The sequence below is a fragment of the Sus scrofa genome, chromosome 6 (genome assembly GCF_054392235.1).
Source record: "Sus scrofa isolate SSC_HxYL_T2T_F1_AM1 chromosome 6, Sscrofa_HxYL_maternal_Yorkshire_Landrace_v2.0, whole genome shotgun sequence".
Lineage (NCBI taxonomy): Eukaryota > Metazoa > Chordata > Mammalia > Artiodactyla > Suidae > Sus > Sus scrofa.
In genome coordinates this window covers 38,152,765-38,170,712 of record NC_139388.1, presented here as the reverse complement: position 1 = coordinate 38,170,712, position 17,948 = coordinate 38,152,765, and the positions used below count along the sequence as shown (strand labels likewise).

General features: G+C 47.8%; 1 protein-coding gene across 4 annotated transcripts in view; it reads right to left on the bottom strand.

The window, feature by feature from the left end:
* ABCC11 (ATP binding cassette subfamily C member 11) overlaps nt 1-17,948 on the bottom strand; it is an 84,867-nt gene that overhangs the window by 44,679 nt on the left and 22,240 nt on the right. For all 4 annotated transcript variants that reach the window (XM_021094228.2, XM_021094229.2, XM_084960339.1 and 1 more), the window contains exons 5-11: nt 16,020-16,167; nt 14,722-14,955; nt 7,997-8,170; nt 6,567-6,714; nt 5,972-6,120; nt 3,970-4,077; nt 704-964 (exon numbers count right to left, since the gene is read on the bottom strand). In XM_021094228.2, coding sequence (XP_020949887.1) covers nt 704-964; nt 3,970-4,077; nt 5,972-6,120; nt 6,567-6,714; nt 7,997-8,170; nt 14,722-14,955; nt 16,020-16,167 — 1,222 coding nt within the window. The remainder of the gene's footprint in view (nt 1-703; nt 965-3,969; nt 4,078-5,971; nt 6,121-6,566; nt 6,715-7,996; nt 8,171-14,721; nt 14,956-16,019; nt 16,168-17,948) is intronic.

The following is a 17,948-nucleotide window of genomic DNA, read 5'->3' as shown; positions in this document are numbered from 1 at the left end:
ATATAGATCAATATCTACATTCTATGTCTATATCATTGTTAGATATTAATATCTACTCTATCTTACTAGATTTTTTTTTTTTTTTTTGGCTGCCTTGCAGCATATGGAGGTCCCAGGCCAAGGAGCAGATCGGAGCTATAGCTGTGACCTACGCCACAGCTTTGGTGACGCCAGATCCTTAACCCACTGTGCCAGGCTGAGGATCGAACCTGCGTCCCAACACTCTCAAGACACCCCCAGTCCTGTCGTGCCACAGCAGGAACTTCTATCTCACTAGATATTAATAGATAATAGAGACGAGAAGGTTTGGACAGAGTGGGGAAGCCAACCCTTGCAAATATTAGAGAAGAAGCCAGATGATGTGAGGTCACAGAATAATCAAATTTAACAAAACCTATAGAATAGAGCTTGGCACATACTAGGAACTTCATACATGTTTTGTCTCCTTGCCCTTCGCCTTGGGCCCTCCCAAGACCAGGGCACATACGGCATGCCCTTCCGGGTCGTGCTATTACACACGGGTCTAGATGATCAGTGGATTCACACATAAATATAAAAGACTTCCTGTTCTCGCCCTCCAAGGAGATTTTCTATTTTAAAGGGAGCTCTTGGAGAAGGCAGTTTTTAGCCAAGGAAATGGTGAAGTGCCAGGCCAGTCTCCCAGCCTCAGGCCCCAAAAGTCTGGTGGCCCGGATGAGGTTACCTTTGACACCACAAGATTTATCTTGTGCAACTCCGGGGCTCTGCTGTCCCCTTTGTCCTGTGGCGGGAGGGCACCCGGAGGTGGCTGAGCCCTGGTCATGCCCTCAGCAGCGTGTCCATTCTTCTCCAGCTCCAAGGCTCCATTGACGACCCCAGGGCCAGTCTTTCTCCACGACAAGGTGGCCTCCTCCAAAACCAGAGATTTGCTGGGGTCTTTCAATTCCTGGACATATACCACAGGGCTCTCCTGGAGGAAAAATTTCTATACGGGAAAAATGACAGGAAGGGAGGAGGAATTCAGCTCCTTAGTCCAGTAGAAACATATACCCTTTTTATTGGCTTGCTCATTGGTCTGGTTTATGAACTTTTAATACACCTTGAAAGTCTGAAGAACCGCCGTCAGTTAGAAGAGGCTAGCTTTTGCTGGTGAAAGTTCTGCATCAAAGTTTTCCAATCTCCGAATAGCAGGCTACCCTTTCATGTTTGTAGCCCATCTGCCCGATGAGTTATTGTCCATCGCTTTCCAATGGCACAGTCTACATTAGCCTCAGCTTAAGTGAAAATAGCTGTTGAACCATAGTACTGATGAATGGTTTTTCTCATTGTTTCACTGGCAACTATTGAAAAGGATCTGTCCATATGCTACTCTGTGAGAGATGCTGCTTCGGGTCATGCATTTCCAGATGTGACCATCAGCAGCTCACGTCTCTCTGTGTTTCCATCCCCCTGTCTGTTAAAAGAAAAACATCCTTTCGCCTTGACCCCTGCCCTCCGTGCCTTCTCATCGCCACTGTAACCAAGTCCATCCACCCCCTTGCTGCTCTAGCTGTCCCCTCCCCACCCCCGGTCATTCCTTCAGCCAACATCCCTACCCATCCTTCTTGCCCAGTTGTGGCTTCCTCATCTCTGCCTCCCTGCAGGGGGTGAGAACTAGACAGGTGGAGGGCGTGGGGCGGGGGGGGGGGGATGAGATGAGCAGGCGGCAGGGGCCCAGTGGCCACAGTGGAGAAGTTAGGGGAGCTCTTGAAGCTGTTGATCAGGAAAGGACTGTCTTGTGTGCCTCAGACAAGCCAAGTTCATTCCAGCCTCAGGGCTTTGGCACTTGCTGCCTCATCATTATCACTTGGCTCAAAAGCCACCTTGGCAGAGAGACCTTCCCTGACCAGCCCATCCGGCATCACAGCCCTTCTCGTGAGCTGATGTTATCTTCTTTGACCATAACTCACTTGCCAATTGCTCATTTCCAATACCAGACTGTAACTGTCTGAGAACAGAGGCCCCTTTGATCATGGTCTCAGTGCTTGGTAGACGGTAGGTATTCGCTAATTTTTTTTTTTTAATAAATGAATGAGTGGGAGTTTTCTTATGGTGCAGCAGGTGAAGGATCGAGCATTGTCACTGCAGTGGCTCGGGTTGCTGCTGTGGCGCGGGTTCTATCCCTGGTCAAGGAACTTCTGCATGCCGCAGGTGGGGCCAAACAACACCGAAAAGAACAAATCAAAACAAAAATGAGTGTGTTGAATGGATGATACAGATTGGGGACTGCAACCTTTTAAGTGTGATGCATAAATAGCACTTTAGAAATTGGCCATGAAATGAATGGTCAACGGGGATCTGCTGTACAGCATGAGGATTCTACTCAATATCCTGTGATAACCTATATGGGAAAAGAATCTGAAAAAGAGTGGATATATACCTATGCATAACGGAATCACTTTGGTGTACAGCAGACGTGATCAGGACATTGTAAATCAACCACACTTCAATAAAACTTTAAAAAATGAAGAAAAAAGAGAAATTGCTTAGATGAGAGTGTTTCAATTCCGAAGCCTGTAAGGGCAAGACTAGAGATGCAAAGAAGGGAGCACGCCATTGCTAAGAGGATAAACCGTAAGTAAGACACAGCCCTGGAGGTGTGAGAGGGTGAGAGTCCTGGAGGTGTGAGGGGACACAGGCTGCTGCAAACCTACAGCCACAACTAAACATGGGACAGCTGTCTCCTTGGCTCCGGCGGCTGTGGCCTCAGGGGAAAGTGGGTCCAGTGTTGCCAGATCTTCTGATTAGTCAAGAGAATCCAGAAATCTAAGTTTTTATATACAATGTCCAGTTCTTTAAATGCCAGAAACAGGAGTTCCCGTCATGGCGCAGTGGTTAACGAATCCAACTGGGAACCATGAGGTTGCGGGTTCGGTCCCTGCCCTTACTCAGTGGGTTAACAATCCGGCGTTGCCGTGAGCTGTGGTGAAGGTTGCAGACGCGGCTCGGATCCTGCGTTGCTGTGGCTCTGGCATAGGCCGGCAGCTACAGCTCCGATTGGACCCCTGCCTGGGAACCTCCATATGCCGTGGGAGCGGCCCAAGAAATAGCAAAAAGACAAAAAAATTTAAAAAATAAATAAATAAATGCCAGAAACAATTTTTTTTTTTTCTTTTTAGGGCTATGCCTGCGACATATGGAAGTTCCCAGGCTAGGGTTCAAATTGGAGCTGCAGCTGCCAGCCTACACCACAGCCACAGAAATGCAGGATCTGAGCTATGTCTGCGACCTATACCACAGATCACGGCAATGCAGGATCCTTAACCCACTGAGCGAGACCAGGGATCAAACCGACATCCTCATGGATACTAATCGGGTTCTTAATCTGCTGAGCCACCATGGAAACTCCCCACATATCTTTTTTTAAAAAATAAAACCATCAGGAGTTCCCATCGTGGCGCAGCGGAAACGAATCTGTCTGGGAACCGTGAGGGTGTGGATTCAATCCCTGGCCTCACTCGGTGGGTTAAGGATCTGGCGTTGCCATGAGCTGTGGTGTAGGTTGCAGATGCAGCTCGGATCTGGCGTTGCTGTGGCTCTGTCGTAGGCCAGCAGCAACAGCTCCGATTAGACCCCTGACCTGGGAACCTCCATATGCCATGGGTGCGGCCCTAAAAAGACAAAAGACTAAATAAAAAATAAATAAAACCATCAGGGTCACTCTATGCAACCCGGACAGGGTCTGCTGATCACCTGCCAATCACCCGTCTGAGAGGTGCTTTGGATCCAGTGTCTCAAGATCTCCTTGGGGCCTGGAGGCCAGCCTGGTTCATCTGTCCTCCCAGCCCCACACCAGCCTGGGCACAGGAGGTCACTGAGTCAGACCATCCCTCTCCACCCAGGCTGGACGCTGCCTTGGCCTGGGGTCACATGCAGGAGGACCACTGTGGGGGTGAAGGCAGATGACCACGAGAAGCAAAGGTCTGTGCAGCCAGGCTGCTGACCACTCACCTTGAACCTCTCCGCTGCAGACTTGGAATTTGTGAGGCCTTTGACTGCGAAGGGAGCTAAGAACACTGACAGCCGCATGGGGGCCAAGGTGGCCATGGTGGTGAAGGCCTGGAGGAGGTGGGGAGGAGGTGGTGAGGGTCTTGCTCCCTCCCATCCCCCAGAGACCCTGCCCCCAAGTCTCAAGCCACAGAGCCAGTCCCTGCAGCTCCCAGCAAGCAGGTCCTTCAGGGGGTACAGAGGGTATTTTGGGGAGACTGAGAGAAGGGCATGCATCTTAAAGTATCTGGGTGAAGACCTGATAACCCTTGTAGCCTAGCTCCTGGGTAATTCTGTAACCTGGCAGGTCACCCCCACTATGAGCTCAGTTTCCCCACTGCCGCAGTGCCCCAAACCCTAAAGTTGATACAGAAATAGTTGGAAAGCATTGAAAAATGACACAAGAGAGCATTGTCTATGGTGACATAGCTTTGTGTTATTACTATTACTGTTAAAATCATATCTATTCTTCTTTGCCTTAGTTGCTCTTTTCTTTTCTTCTTCTTTTTTTTTTGGTCTTTTTTTTAGGGTCGCACCCACAGCATATGGAGATTCCCAGGCTAGGGGTCCAATCAGAGCTGTAGCTGCTGGCCTACACCACCGCCACATCAATGACAGATCCGAGCCATGTCTGTGACCTACACCACAGTTCATGGCAACGCCGGATCCTTAACCCACTAAGCAAGGCCAGGAATCGAACCTGCGTCCTCACGGATACTAGTCGATTCATTTCTACTGCACCACGAAGGGAACTCCTACCTGCTCTTTTTTATGCCCCCAAATCTCCCTATACTTCAAGCCTACCTAATCCATGCCTCACTCTTTCCAAAGAACTTCCCTGACTGTAACAAACCACTTTCCTGGCTCTCAGGGTCCCAGAATGTGACACCCTCTCCACCCAGAGGTACCCTGAGGACCTTCCAATTCATGCCATTCATGCCTCATCTCTGCCCCTCTTTATGTCCTGCTTAATCTCAACCCCAACGGAGCAGGAATGCTTTGGTCTAACCTGGCAAGGTGTGACCTCAGCGTGACTCTGACATCAGGCTGAGTTCTCCTTACACAGCCCCCCTCCCACCTACAAACTCACGGGTGTTTCCCTGGTGTGTGCCTGGGCCTGGCAAAGGCGACCGTCATCCACAGCACAGATGAGCTCTTGGCTACAGACTTTCGAGGGCTCCCCCTCTTGCTTCAATGTGGTCTCCTGGCCTCCTTGGCTGGATTCTAGCCCCTCTAAGAGAAGCACCTTGTCCCACCCTCCTCAAAGAATTGGATTCCTGAAGTTCCCGTCATGGCTCAGCCACTGACTAGTATCCATGAGGATGCAGGTTCAATCCCTGGCCTCGCTCAGTGGGTTAAGGATCCAGCGTTGCTGTGAGCTGTGGTGTAGGTCACAGACAAGGCTTGGATCCCGTGTTGCTGTGGCTGTGGTGTAAGCCAGCAGCTACGGCTCCGATTCGACCCCTAGCCTGGGAACCTCCATAGGCCACGGACGCGGCCCTGAAAAGAAAAAGAAAAAAGAAAAAAAAAGAATTGGATTCCTAACCCCAAAAGGCAGCTGTTGCTTCCCAAGTCCAAGGTCAGACCCGAAAGGGAAGACCACAGAAGAAGCTCGAGCTTTTTATTTCAAGTGCATTTCCAAGGTCCTATTTTAGAATCAGACGCCTCACTTGAAGATTTTCAACCTTGGCATCATCTGGATTTTAGCTACACATTCCACCTACTCTGCACCCCCAGATGACTCCCCCCCATCCCCACCCATGACTGCTCTCCAAGGGTTTTCAGTTCCTCCGACGGCCTGAGACAGAAGAGAGTTGAGACCCTAGAAGTCTGAAAAAGAATCTATATCGGTTTGGATTAACCTTTTGCAAAACCTTCAGATCTTTGAGGGGCAGGCTCTGGAAAAGAGCACAGAAGGAAACTGCCTTACAATACGGCGGAGGAAACAGAGTTCCCAGACTCTTACCACTGAGGCCGTGAGTTTCAGCCGTAAGCCTATATGGATAAGGAACAGTGCCACTGAGGCCACAGTGGGGGCAATGAACAGGATGGCCGTGGTCAGGCTCTGAATAAACCCACACTTGTGCAAGAGCTTCTTTTCCTTCCTTCTGAGGTCTGGAAAACACACATTTCAGAAATTAATTACAAGGGGAGTTCCCGTCGTGGCACAGTGGTTAACGAATCCGACTAGGAACATTGAGGTTGCCGGTTCGATCCCTGGCCTTGCTCAGTGGGTTGGGGATCTGACGTTGCCGTGAGCTGTGGTGTGGGTGGCAGACGTGGCTTGGATCCCCTGTTGCTGTGGCTGTGGTGGAGGCCAGTGGCTACAGCTCTGATTTGACCCCTAGCCTGGGAACCTCCACATGCCGCGGGAGCGACCCTAGAAAGGCAAAAAGACAAAAAAGAAAAAAAAGAAAAAAGAAAGAAAGAAAGAAATTACAAGAACATTCTCCAAAGAGCACAGAATAAGCCCCAGAGCATGAAAGAAATCCCTAGATGGTGACAGGCTGGGTCCACCACAGCCTCCCCAGGCTCCCCGCGGAAAGGCAGCGTTCCTGTACCTCTAATGATTTTTGCAAATGGTTTCTCCCACGTGTACATTTTAATCAACTTAATGGAGGTGAGAACTTCACTGGTCAAGCAGATGCGCTGGTCGCTGATCTCGGAAGTGTGATTCTGTAGCCTCAAAAACGTTCTGGTCAGGAATACCTGCAGTTAGGATGAAATGAGAGGTTTGTCTCCTTTTTTTTTTTTTTTTTTCTCTTCTTCTTCTTGTTTTGCTTCTCTTTGGGGTCACACTTTCACACTTGCCGCATGTGGAAGTTCCTGGCCAGGGATTGAACCTGTGCCACAGCAGCGACCCAAGCCCCAGCAGTAGCAACACCAGATCCTGAACCTACTTGGCCACAAGGGAAGTCACCAGCAGAGCTTCTTTTGATGAGGGTGAGAGAGGGCAGCCTGGCATTAGGGCAGCAACTAAGTGTATTTCCAAAGGCAAACTCCAGGTATGGATTGAAGACTGGGGTCTTATCGTGTTCGAATCCATTGTGACTCTAAATTCAAGGTCCCTGCTGAAGGTTTTCCAGTGGAAGCCTCTCCAGGTTATCAAGCCTTAGGGCACCTGCCTCACACCTCCTCGGGGGGTTTTTTCTTTGGGGTCCCAAGCCAGATTGTGGCTACCCAAGAAATAGGACACCTCTTGCCTCTGAGATTGCTAAACCCTCTACAAGGACATTTTGATCAGAGTATCTGTGCTGATGGAGAAAAACACTCAGTTTCAAAAACTGAGAGTCACGTCAATCCAAGAGTCCTGTTTCAGCCAGTGTTATTTCAGCTGAAACTGGCAGCACATGTGCTTCCCTTCCCCATTACACTGTGCCCAGCCAAGTGTTAAATGCTGTCTTCGTTATTATATCAGCACATCTTGGGTGGAAGAGAAGGAACCAAAATCTTACACAGAGACTATCTGCTGAGGAACATGTGAAGCAGAAACTTACAAGGCAGACCTCCTCCATCAGATTCACCTCTTATTATAAGGCCAGCACTGGAGCCAGAGAACCATTTGAGGCAGGAATCGAAGCGGAATCTTACCCCCAAAGGAATGAGCAAGTCAACAAGAACCGATATTTCCACTGAGGAGTTCCCGTGGTGGCTCAGTGGTTAACGAATCCGACTAGGAACCATGAGGTTGTGGGTTTGATCCCTGGCCTTGCTCAGTGGGTTAAGGATCCGGCATTGCCGCGAGCTGTGGTGTAGGCCGCAAACGCGGCTCAGATCCCGAGTTGCTGTGGCTCTGGTGTAGGCTGGTGGCGACAGCTCCGATTGGACCCCTAGCCTGGGAACCTCCATATGCCGCGGGAGCAGCCCAAGAAATGGAAAAAAAGACAACAACAGCAAAAAAAGAACCGATATTCCCACTGAGATGCACCCCAGATTCCTAGGCGTTCTAGGGAATGTCCAACCTCAAACGGGGGACAAAGGAAGACATTACCTCCAGTGGCAGAATCAGGAGGTAGCAAAGCGTGGCAATGAACGCAGTGGGTCCAAGAGTGAGGCAGGAGGCGATGGTGGAGGCCAGCAGCAGGAAGCCGGTGAGCAAGGCCAGGGGTCCATAGTACACTCCTTCAAACAGGTAGTTTACATCGCTGGTGAAGAAGCTGATGGCCTGTCAGACAGCAAGCACATGGGCACAGGTGTCAGCTCTCCAGGTGCCCGGAAGAGGCTACCTGTGCATGTGGCAGGGGGCCTCACCCTGCCTTCTCCTGGCAGGAACACTGGAGAGACAGGGTGGGAGAGTGGAGACAGACACGCCAGGGTCACAGCTCTCCTATTACTAGCTGTGTGACCCCGGAAGAGTCACTTTGTCACTCTGAGCCTCAGCTTCTCCACCCGTAGAGCTGGAATAATTACCCCTGTTTTCTATGGTTGTTGCAAGAATGTCCAGGAGATATAAATATTGGCACACATAGACTGTACTCACTAGATGTTGTATTTTTCTATACTATTGCTATCACTTCTACCACCTAGATTCCAGAGAGCTGCTTATAGTCTTGTATTCGGTTCTGATCTAGTCTATTCCTTCTACTAATGATAACTGCATTTTTCAGGCAGGAGCTGAGTCTTTTTTTCCTTCTCCTTTCTCTTTTTTGCTCTAGACTCTTCTGCCCACTCCCTCCCTCTTCAACATATACTGCCTAGTTCAGTGTGTAAAAGCGACATTCCAGATCACAAAATATTTAAGGAACCAACTCATCAATGTCTTTTGGAATTACCGGTCTGACTCCCTAAGGAGTGATTTTCTTTTGACTTTAACCTAATCTTCCAGTTCCCTGCACATTCCCCAGGCTGAGCCTTTAAAATATTTCAAAGTGTATGGAAAAGAATAATTTCGTACAGCCACATTGGTTTTTTGTTTATCTTGCTTTTTAGGGGCGCACCTTCGGCATATGGAAGTTCCTGGGCTAGGGGTTGAACCAGCCACAACAATGCCAGATCTGAGCTGCATCTGTGGCCTACACCACAGCTCACGGCAATGCGGGATCCTCAATCCACTGATCAAGGCCAGAGATCAAACCCACATCCTCATGGATGCTAGTTGGGTTCATTACCACTGAGCCATGGCAGGAACTCCCAGGTACAGCCACTTTGAAGGGCAATTTAACAGCATCTGTTAAAATTAATAATTACATAATCTGGCGATAAACCCCATAATCTGGCAATCTCATTTGAGAAACATTCCCATGTGCTGGAGGAAACACATGCACACCGATGTTCATCGCAGCACTGCTTATAGCAGCAAACCCAGAAACACACTCAGTGTCCATTGGTGGGGAATGATGAAAGCGTTCACCCAGGAAGTACTCGGTAATATCGGATCCTGGAGCAAACTGTCGTGTTCGTGTCCCAGGCCTGTCGTTTACTAGCCTCATAGAAACACAGACACATGACTGGGTCTCTCTGTGCCTCAACTGCCTCATCAATGAAATGGGAATTATAATACAACCTACTTGCTAGTGTTGATGTAATGACTGACTGAGATAATGCACACACAATACTTTACTTTCACACATTGAAAGGGATACATATGGGGGTGGTGATGAAATGGGTGAAAGCGGTCAAAAGGTAAAAACTTCCAGTTATAAGATAAATACGTCCTTGGGTGGTAAAGTACAGCACAGTGATGGTAGTTACCCACACGGCCTTGTACATCTGGGAGCTGCTAAGAGAATAGATCGTAAAAGTCCTCTTACAGGAGTTCCCGTCATGGCTCAGCAGATACGAATCTGACAAGCATCCATGAGGATGCAGGTTCGATCCCTGGCCTTGCTCAGTGGGTTAAGGATCTGGCGTTGCCCTGAGCTGGGGTGTAGGTCACAGACAGCTCAGAGCTGAGGTGGCTTATGGCATAGGCCAATGGCTATAGCTCCGATTCGACCCCCAGCCTGGGAACTTCCATAGGCCATGGGTGCAGTCCTAAAAAGACAAAAAAAAAGTCTTCATCACAAGAAAAAAAAAATCCATGACCATGTGTGGTGATGGATGTTCGCTAAACTCTCTGTGCTGATCATTCTGCAATATATGCACGTATCAAATCATTATGCCGAATGCTTTGTACTAATACAATGTTACTTGTCAATTATATTTCAATTTAAAAAATGGGGGGAGTTCCCTGTGTGGCTCAGTGGTTAATGAACCCAACTAGTATTCATGAGGATGTGGGTTCAATTCCTAGCCTTGCTCAGTGGGTTAAGGATCCAGCATTGCCATTAACTGAGGTGTAGGTCACAGACGAGGCTTGGATCCTGCATTGCTGTGGCTGTGGTGTAGGCCAGCAGCTGTGACTCTGAAATTACCCCTAGCCTGGGAACTTCCATGTGCCATGAGTGTAGCCCTAAACAAAACAAAACAAAACAAAATGGTTGAGGCGGGAGAAATTGCTGTAACTATGAGTAAGCATCACTCAAAAGGAATGAGGAAGATCTATTTGGACCAAAATGGAAATTTAAGACATATTGAGGAGAGGAGAAAAAGCTATAAAACAACACAAGTGATGTGGTACCATTGATGTTAACACCTCATCCAAAAAACTATATCATACTTTTTACATTGGTGAAACCAAGTTGCAGGACGCTATGTAAAGTGTAGTATCACCTATGTAAAAACTTGCACACAAAACACAATGTCTTCTATGGGTAACTTGCATGTGCAGCTAGATGGACTTTAAAAAGTTTAGAAGGCAATGGCAGTCACCTTCAGACATAAGGGGAGTCACCAGGTCTGGGGGTCATCTATACTGTTTTATTTTGTTTCCAAGGAGAATGTATTCAGATGTTTTTCAAATTAATTTGAGGAGCTCCCTGGTGGCTCAGCAAATTAAGGATCCGGTGTTGTCACTGCTGTGGCTTGGGTCGCTGCTGTGGCACAGGTTTGATTCCTGGCCTGGGAACTTCCATAGGTGAAGGATGTGGCCAAAATAGAATACAATTAAAAATTTAAAAATGAAATGAATTTCAATTAAAATTTATGGGAGCAGCTCTCTGGAAATCCTCATGTGAGCAGCTACATCCACCTGCAATTCAAACAGGCCATCTTGTTTTTTTGCTTCTGTGAAGATGTTTGAGGAAATTGGGCTTTGTATACAGCAGGGGCTTAGAAGAGAGGCATACAAAAAAGGAACCAAAGAACCTCAGTGCAGAAAGTCTCCTTTGCAAGGCAGGTGAGGACCCTGGCTCAGAGCCTGCACTCTGCAGCCAGGCTCGGTCACTCACCAATCACGTGACCTTGTGCAAGTTTTGTAGCCTTTCCTGGCCTCAGTTTCCACCTCTGGCAAATGCAGACAATAACCATAACTGCAGAGGGCTGTCAGAGGATCAGCTGAGCTAACTAAGCAAAGCACTTGTTGGAACAATGTCTGACTCAGAGGACGTTTGCAGAGTAGGGGTCGAATCAGAGCTGCAGCTGCCTGCCTATGCCACAGCCACAGCAAGGCCAGATCCGTGCCGCACCTGTGACCTACGCTGCAGCTTATGGCAACCCTGGATCCTTAACCCAATGAATGAGGCCAGGGATGGAACCCACATCCTCATGGATATCAGTCAAGTTCTTAACCCGCTGAGATATAACAGGAGCTCCTGCAATCAGATTCTTAACCCACTGTGCCATATCGGGAACTCCTGTCATGGATTCTCGAACTCCAGTCAAGTGCATGTGGACAGGGCAGCCTCTGTACTTAAGGCCTGACAGAAATGAATGGCACAATTTAACACAGGAACCACTGCCCACAGCCTTCATGCTTCACGTGTACCAATTTGTTTAATCCTGTGAGACAACAATCCTGTAACGATGGTCCTATTATTATTCCACAGCTCCAGAGAGGCTGAACAAGTTGCCTCAGGTCACAGAACTAATAAAAGGGTGAAGAATAACAGTGATGATGACAATAAATACCTTATATTTGTTGACATGAGTTAGAAACCTCATCTACTTGGTGGCAATGGTTAATTAAGCAGACATTTTTGGGGATATTGTTCTGTGTGATTTGGATGCTGAGCTTTTTGGGGGACAGAGTAAGGAGTGAGTCTGAAATGATTTGTGTCTTTTTCTCTCTTTTTGGCCACACCCACAGCATGCGGAAGTTCCTTGGTCAGGGATCAACCCAGAGCCACAGCAGCAACAGGAGCCACAGCAGTGACAATGCCGGATCCTGAACCCACCGAATCAGAGGAAACTTCTGGTTCGTATCTTTGAAGGGGGCTCATCCTAGTGGAGTGGCCAGATTTGTGCTGGGTGGGGAGTGGGGGGTGGGGTGGGGCCTCGAGATACTCTCAGGAAGGAGATACCTCCAAGCTGGGCCTTGAGGGATGAATGGGATTTTTAAAGGGCAGGGCAGTGACGTGAGCAAAGTTCTAGGGAGGTACTTGGTGCTTATTTACGAATTAAGTGAATGAGGGCGTAAGATAAATCAAGATGAAAGAAGCCCAAAGCCACCATCTCAGGCAGTGAATCCCTGCTCATCTTCAGACCTTCTTTTTTAATTGTTTTTAACTGTTTAATTTATGACATTCACGCATGCAGATGGAAGTAAACTAGTCTTGGCAAAAAGACACACTATAAACAAATGTAAATTACAAATCGGGCGATCCGACTGGAAAGTGAAGCAGAAAATATTCAAAATCCACCCAAGAGTTCCCATTCCCACTTAGTATTAAGGTATCAAATCCTTTTGCTTTTTGTTTCACCAATCTGAAGTCCCTCCGCAGTTATTGAGGCTTTCTTTATTCTTCTTAGGCATGCAATTGTTTTAAAATTCAAGTATAGCTGTTTCACGGTGCTGTCCAATTTCTGCTATACAGCATAGTAACTCAGTCCTACATATATAAATATATGTGTGTGTGTGTGTGTGTGTTTTCTCATATGATCTTCCATCATGTTCTATTCCAAGAGACTGGATATAGTTCCCTGTGCTGTGCAGTAGGACCTCATAGCTTGTCTATTCTAAATGGAGTCATTTGCATCTCCTAACTTCAAACTCCCCGTCCAGCCTACTCCATTGTCTCAACCTTCCAACCAATGGCCGCTTTCTTCTGTGCTTGAAAGAAGTGAATTCAATACAGCTCTAGGCTGTATTGGGGGACTGGAGGCTGAGCCCCACCAGGCCAGGCCAGGAGGGAGGAGCCAACCGAGGACCAGAGGAGGGAACACAGAAGGAGATGAGGCTGGAAAGCTGCTGATGCCAGATGGCAAAGGGGTTTGGCTTGTGTGTAAAGAGCCAAAGCAGGGCTGCTTCTCTCAAAACTAAAATGCCTCTTTCAAATAAAAAGTGATTCCTGTGCCTCAGGACAATCAGTAAGCAGTAGAAAATTAGGGAAATCAAAATTAAATATTTAAACTTCCCATGTCCCCTATGACACACAGCTATAGACTATCTTCTTTCAATCTTTGTTTGTGTTTCGCTGTATCGGGTGCCGGGCGGGAACTGACCAATAGCCAGGCAGCAGGAAGCCTTCCTCCTTTGCAGACAAGAAAAATAACAGTCAGAGAGGTTATCTCTGCTTGCTGTTGCCTAGATTTCCCTGAGCTCCTAAGCCCTCCCACACCAAAAGGATGGATGTGTGTTTACGTGTAACTGAATCTCTTTGCAGCACAGCAGAAATGATCACAATATTGTCAATGAACTGAACGTCAATAAAACTTTTACAAATGGGGGGAAGTCTTCTCATACCTTCCTCCCCAGTTGTCTGATAGGATATGCTTTTCAATGTGCTTCAACCCAGGATTTGTGTCTTTTTGTTGACTCCTGTGTCCCTGGGGCCTAGAACAGAGGATGTCCCAGAGCAGGCCTGAGTAACGATTTGTTTTGTTTTTGTTCTGGCCGCAACTGTGGCACGTGGAAGTTCCTGGACCTGGGTTCGAACCTGCACCGCCACAGCAGGGACAAGGCCAGATCCTTAAGCACTAGGCCACCAGGGAACTCCTCAGTAGCTACTTGTTGTTTTTCTTTTTTTTTTTTTTTTGTCTTTTTGCCTTTTCCCGTGGCATATGGAGGTTCCCAGGCTAGGTGTTGAATCAATCGGAGCTGTAGTCTTCAGCCTACACCAGAGCCACAGCAACGCAGGATCCTAGCCGTGTCTGCAACCTGCAGCTCACAGCAACGCCAGATCCTTAACCCACTGAGCAAGGCCAGGGATCAAACCCACAACCTCATGGTTCCTAGTCGGATTCGTTAACCACTGCGCCACGACAGGAACTCCTGTTTTTCTTCTTTTTATTGCTGCACCTGTGGCATGTGGAAGTTCCCGAGCTAGGGATCAAATCAGAGCTGTAGCACAGCCACAGCAACACCAGATCAGAGCCGCCTCTATGACCCACACCACAGCTTGCAGCAACAGAGGAGTCTTAACCCATTGAGCAAGGCCAGGGATCGAACCCACAGTCTCACAGAGACAACATTGGTCCTTATTCTGCTGAGTCGCAATGGGAGCTCCTCAATAAGTATTTGTTAAATGGATGGATAAATCTTCTCGGAGGCTCTCAATACAAGTGGCCTCTCCCTGGGTTAATACTGACCTGCCTTTTCGACCCCAGAGGCACTTGTTGATAGTTATCAACATGCAGCCGGGGAATTATTTCCTTTCTCTTTCTTCCTTCTCCCCTCACTCCCTCTTCTCCCTCCCTTGGCTGCCGGGGCAGTGGTGTCTGGCAGCCCCAAGCACTTACCTCTCCCATGGTGATGTGTGTCAGAGACTTAAATTGGATCAGCTTCTCAAAGGCAAAGGAGGAGACGGCTGTACGAAACCTGGTGCCAGTGCGCTGACTGACGACCCAACAGGAGCACATGCTCAGAGCCTTCAGACACTCGGTGAAAAAAAGAGCAAAGCAAAGTCCCACTCCATAGGCAATACTCCCTGACGGCTCTTCTGCATATTCCAGGATCTTTGGTATAACCAGCATCTGCAAGGAAACAGGAGTTTGGATTGTGCAAGCTTCCCAATCCTGCCTTCAGGCAACACCCATCCAGCACGGGCAGCAGGGAGGTCCTCAGGCCAGCGCAGGGGGCTTATTGAATGAACAACACTAACTCATGCAAAGTCCTGCACTCAAGAAAGGCACAGTCCAGGAGTTTCTGCCGTGGCTCAGCAGAAACGAATCTGACTAGCATCCATGAGGATGCAGGTTCGATCCCTGGCCTTGATCAGTGGGTTAAGAATCTGGCATTGCTGTGAGCTGTGGTGTAGGTTGCAGATGCGGCTCAGATCCCGAGTTGCTGTGGCTGTGGTATAGGCTGGCAGCTGCAGCTCCGATTGGACCCCTAGCCTCGGAACATCCATGTGCCTTGGGTGGGGCCCTAAAAAGAAAGAAAGAAAGAAAGAAAGAAAGAAAGAAAGAAAGAAAGAAAGAAAGAAAGAAAGAAAGAAAGAAAGAAAGGAGGGAGAGAGGGAGGGAGAGAGGGAGGGAGGGAAGGAAGGAAGGAAGGAAGGAAGGAAGGAAGGAAGGAAAAGAGAAGAGAAGAGAAGAAAAAAAAAGAAAAGAAAACAAACTTGCTGATAGGCAATAGAGTCAATTCATCGCAACCATGGTACATGGCAGAGACCTACATGCCCAGAGCGCCTCAGCCATTTCTCAAAGCAGCTCACGTGTACTGAGCCAGGCTGTTTAAGTGCTGTATATACTCATCTCACTTTATGTCCCTCTATGAGGCAAGTAATGTTGGGTTCTCCACTTTATACATGGGGGTTTCCATGAAGTCTACTGAGAAGAGTGTCATGGGGTTCCATGAGGAAACGAAGGCACAGAGGAGATAAACAAATTGCCCAGATTCAGCCAGAAATTAAGTGGCAGAGCCAAAGTTCCAACCCAAGCAGTGGCTGCAGAATTCACATTTTTGACTGCTACTCGCTTGGCTGCCCCCAAAGATCTTCGTTTTCTGAGCAGCTTCTGGGAGACAAAGACATGAACTTGAACATGCCAATATCCAAGACCTGGAGTCCAGAAACCTCACCATGTCTGCCACTTACTGGCCCTAGCACGCTGGTGGCAGAGAAGAAACAGCTCAGAACCATATCAAAAATAACCCTTGTTCTTTGGAATTTCAGCATCACTCGAAACACCGACGCTTTGTCAATCCCATGCCTTGAGACTTCTTCTTCCCAGAGGAGACGAAGCCTTGAAAAGAGGAAAGGTGAGCCAAGTGAAATCTCAAGCCAAGTGAAATCTCTTTGCCTGTGTCACCCAAACGTCCTAGTTCTTGCTAGTCTAGGAGCTTTGTTACAGAAATTTTCCACCATAACAAAAGTGGAGAGAACAGTACAGGAACTCTCCCCAGATATGTGTGCTCCAGCTTCAAGAATAATCAACATTTGGAGGAGTTCCCTTCATGGCTCAGTGATTAACGAATCCAACTAGGATCCATGAGGATGCATGTTCGATCCCTGGCCTTGTTCAGTGGGTTAAGGATATGGTGTTGCTGCAAGCTGTGGTGTAGGTTGCAGATGTGGCTCAGAACCAACATTGCTCTGGCTGTGGTGTAGGTCGGCGGCTACAGCTCCTATTGGAACCCAAGCCTGGGAACCTCCATATGCCATGGGTGCAATCCTAAAAAAACAAACAAATAAAAACAAACCAAAACAACAAAGAATAATCAACATTTGGAATTTCTGTTGTGGCTCAGCAGTAACGAATCCAACTAGCATCCATGAGGGTTCAATCTCTGGCCTCACTCAGTGGATTAAAAATCCGGCTTTGCTGTGAGCTGTGGTATAGGTCACAGCCAAGGCTCATATCATGCTATAGCAAGGGCCGCAGCTATAGCTCTGGTTCAACCCCGAGCCTGGGAACTTCCATATGCCTCATGTTCAGCCCTTAAAAACAAAAACAAAAACAAAAACAGAATCAACATCTAGAGTTCCTGCTGTGGCACAGCAGGTTAAGAATCCAACTGCAGTGGCTCAGGTCACTGCGGAGGTATGGTTTGGTCTCTGCCCAGTGAAGTGGGTTAAAGGATTCCACGTAGGTCACAGCTGCTGCTCAGATTCAGTCACTAGCCAGGGAACTTCCATATGACAAAGATGTGGCCATTTCAAAAAAAAAAGAGTAGGAGTTCCCATCGTGGCTCAGTGGTTAATGAATCAGACTAGGTTGCGGGTTCAATCCCTGGCCTTGCTCAGTGGGTTAAGGATCCGGCGTTGCCGTGAGCTGTGGTGTAGGTTGCAGACAGGGCTCGGATCCCACGTTGCTGTGGCTGTGGTGTAGGCCAGTGGCTATGGCTCTGATTCAACCCCTAGCCTGGGAACCTCCACATGCCGCAGGAGCAGCCCAAGAAATCGCAAAAAGACAAAAAAAAAAGAGTAATCAACACTTGACATTTTTGTTTCATCTCTCCTCCCCTGCATATTTTTCTTTTTCTGCTAGAGTATTTCAAGCAAACCCCAGGGATATCATTTATCTATAAAGCCTTCAGTATGTATCTCTTCCAGATAAAGCCTTAAAACCCCCAAGTAACCATAATAACAATAGTTATTAATTAATGACTATGAATTATTTTAACTTAATCAATGGTTATGTTAATAACATAGTAACAATAATTCATTAATGGCATTTAATCCAAATTTCTCTCTCTCTCTCTCTTTTTTTTTTTTTTTTTTTTTGTCTTTTTGCCTTTTCTAGGGCATCTCCCAAAGCATATGGAGGTTCCCAGGCTAGGGGTCGAATCAGAGCTGTAGCCGCCAGCCTACGCCAGAGCCACAGCAACTCGGGATCCGAGCCGTGTCTGCAACCTACACCACAGCTCACAGCAATGCCGGATCCTTAACCCACTGAGGAAGGCCAGGGATCGAACCTGCAACCTCATGGTTCCTAGTCGGATTCATTAACCACTGTGCCATGACGGAACTCCAAATTTCTCTAATTATTTCAAAAAATATGTTCTTAGAGTTAGTTTGCCTAAA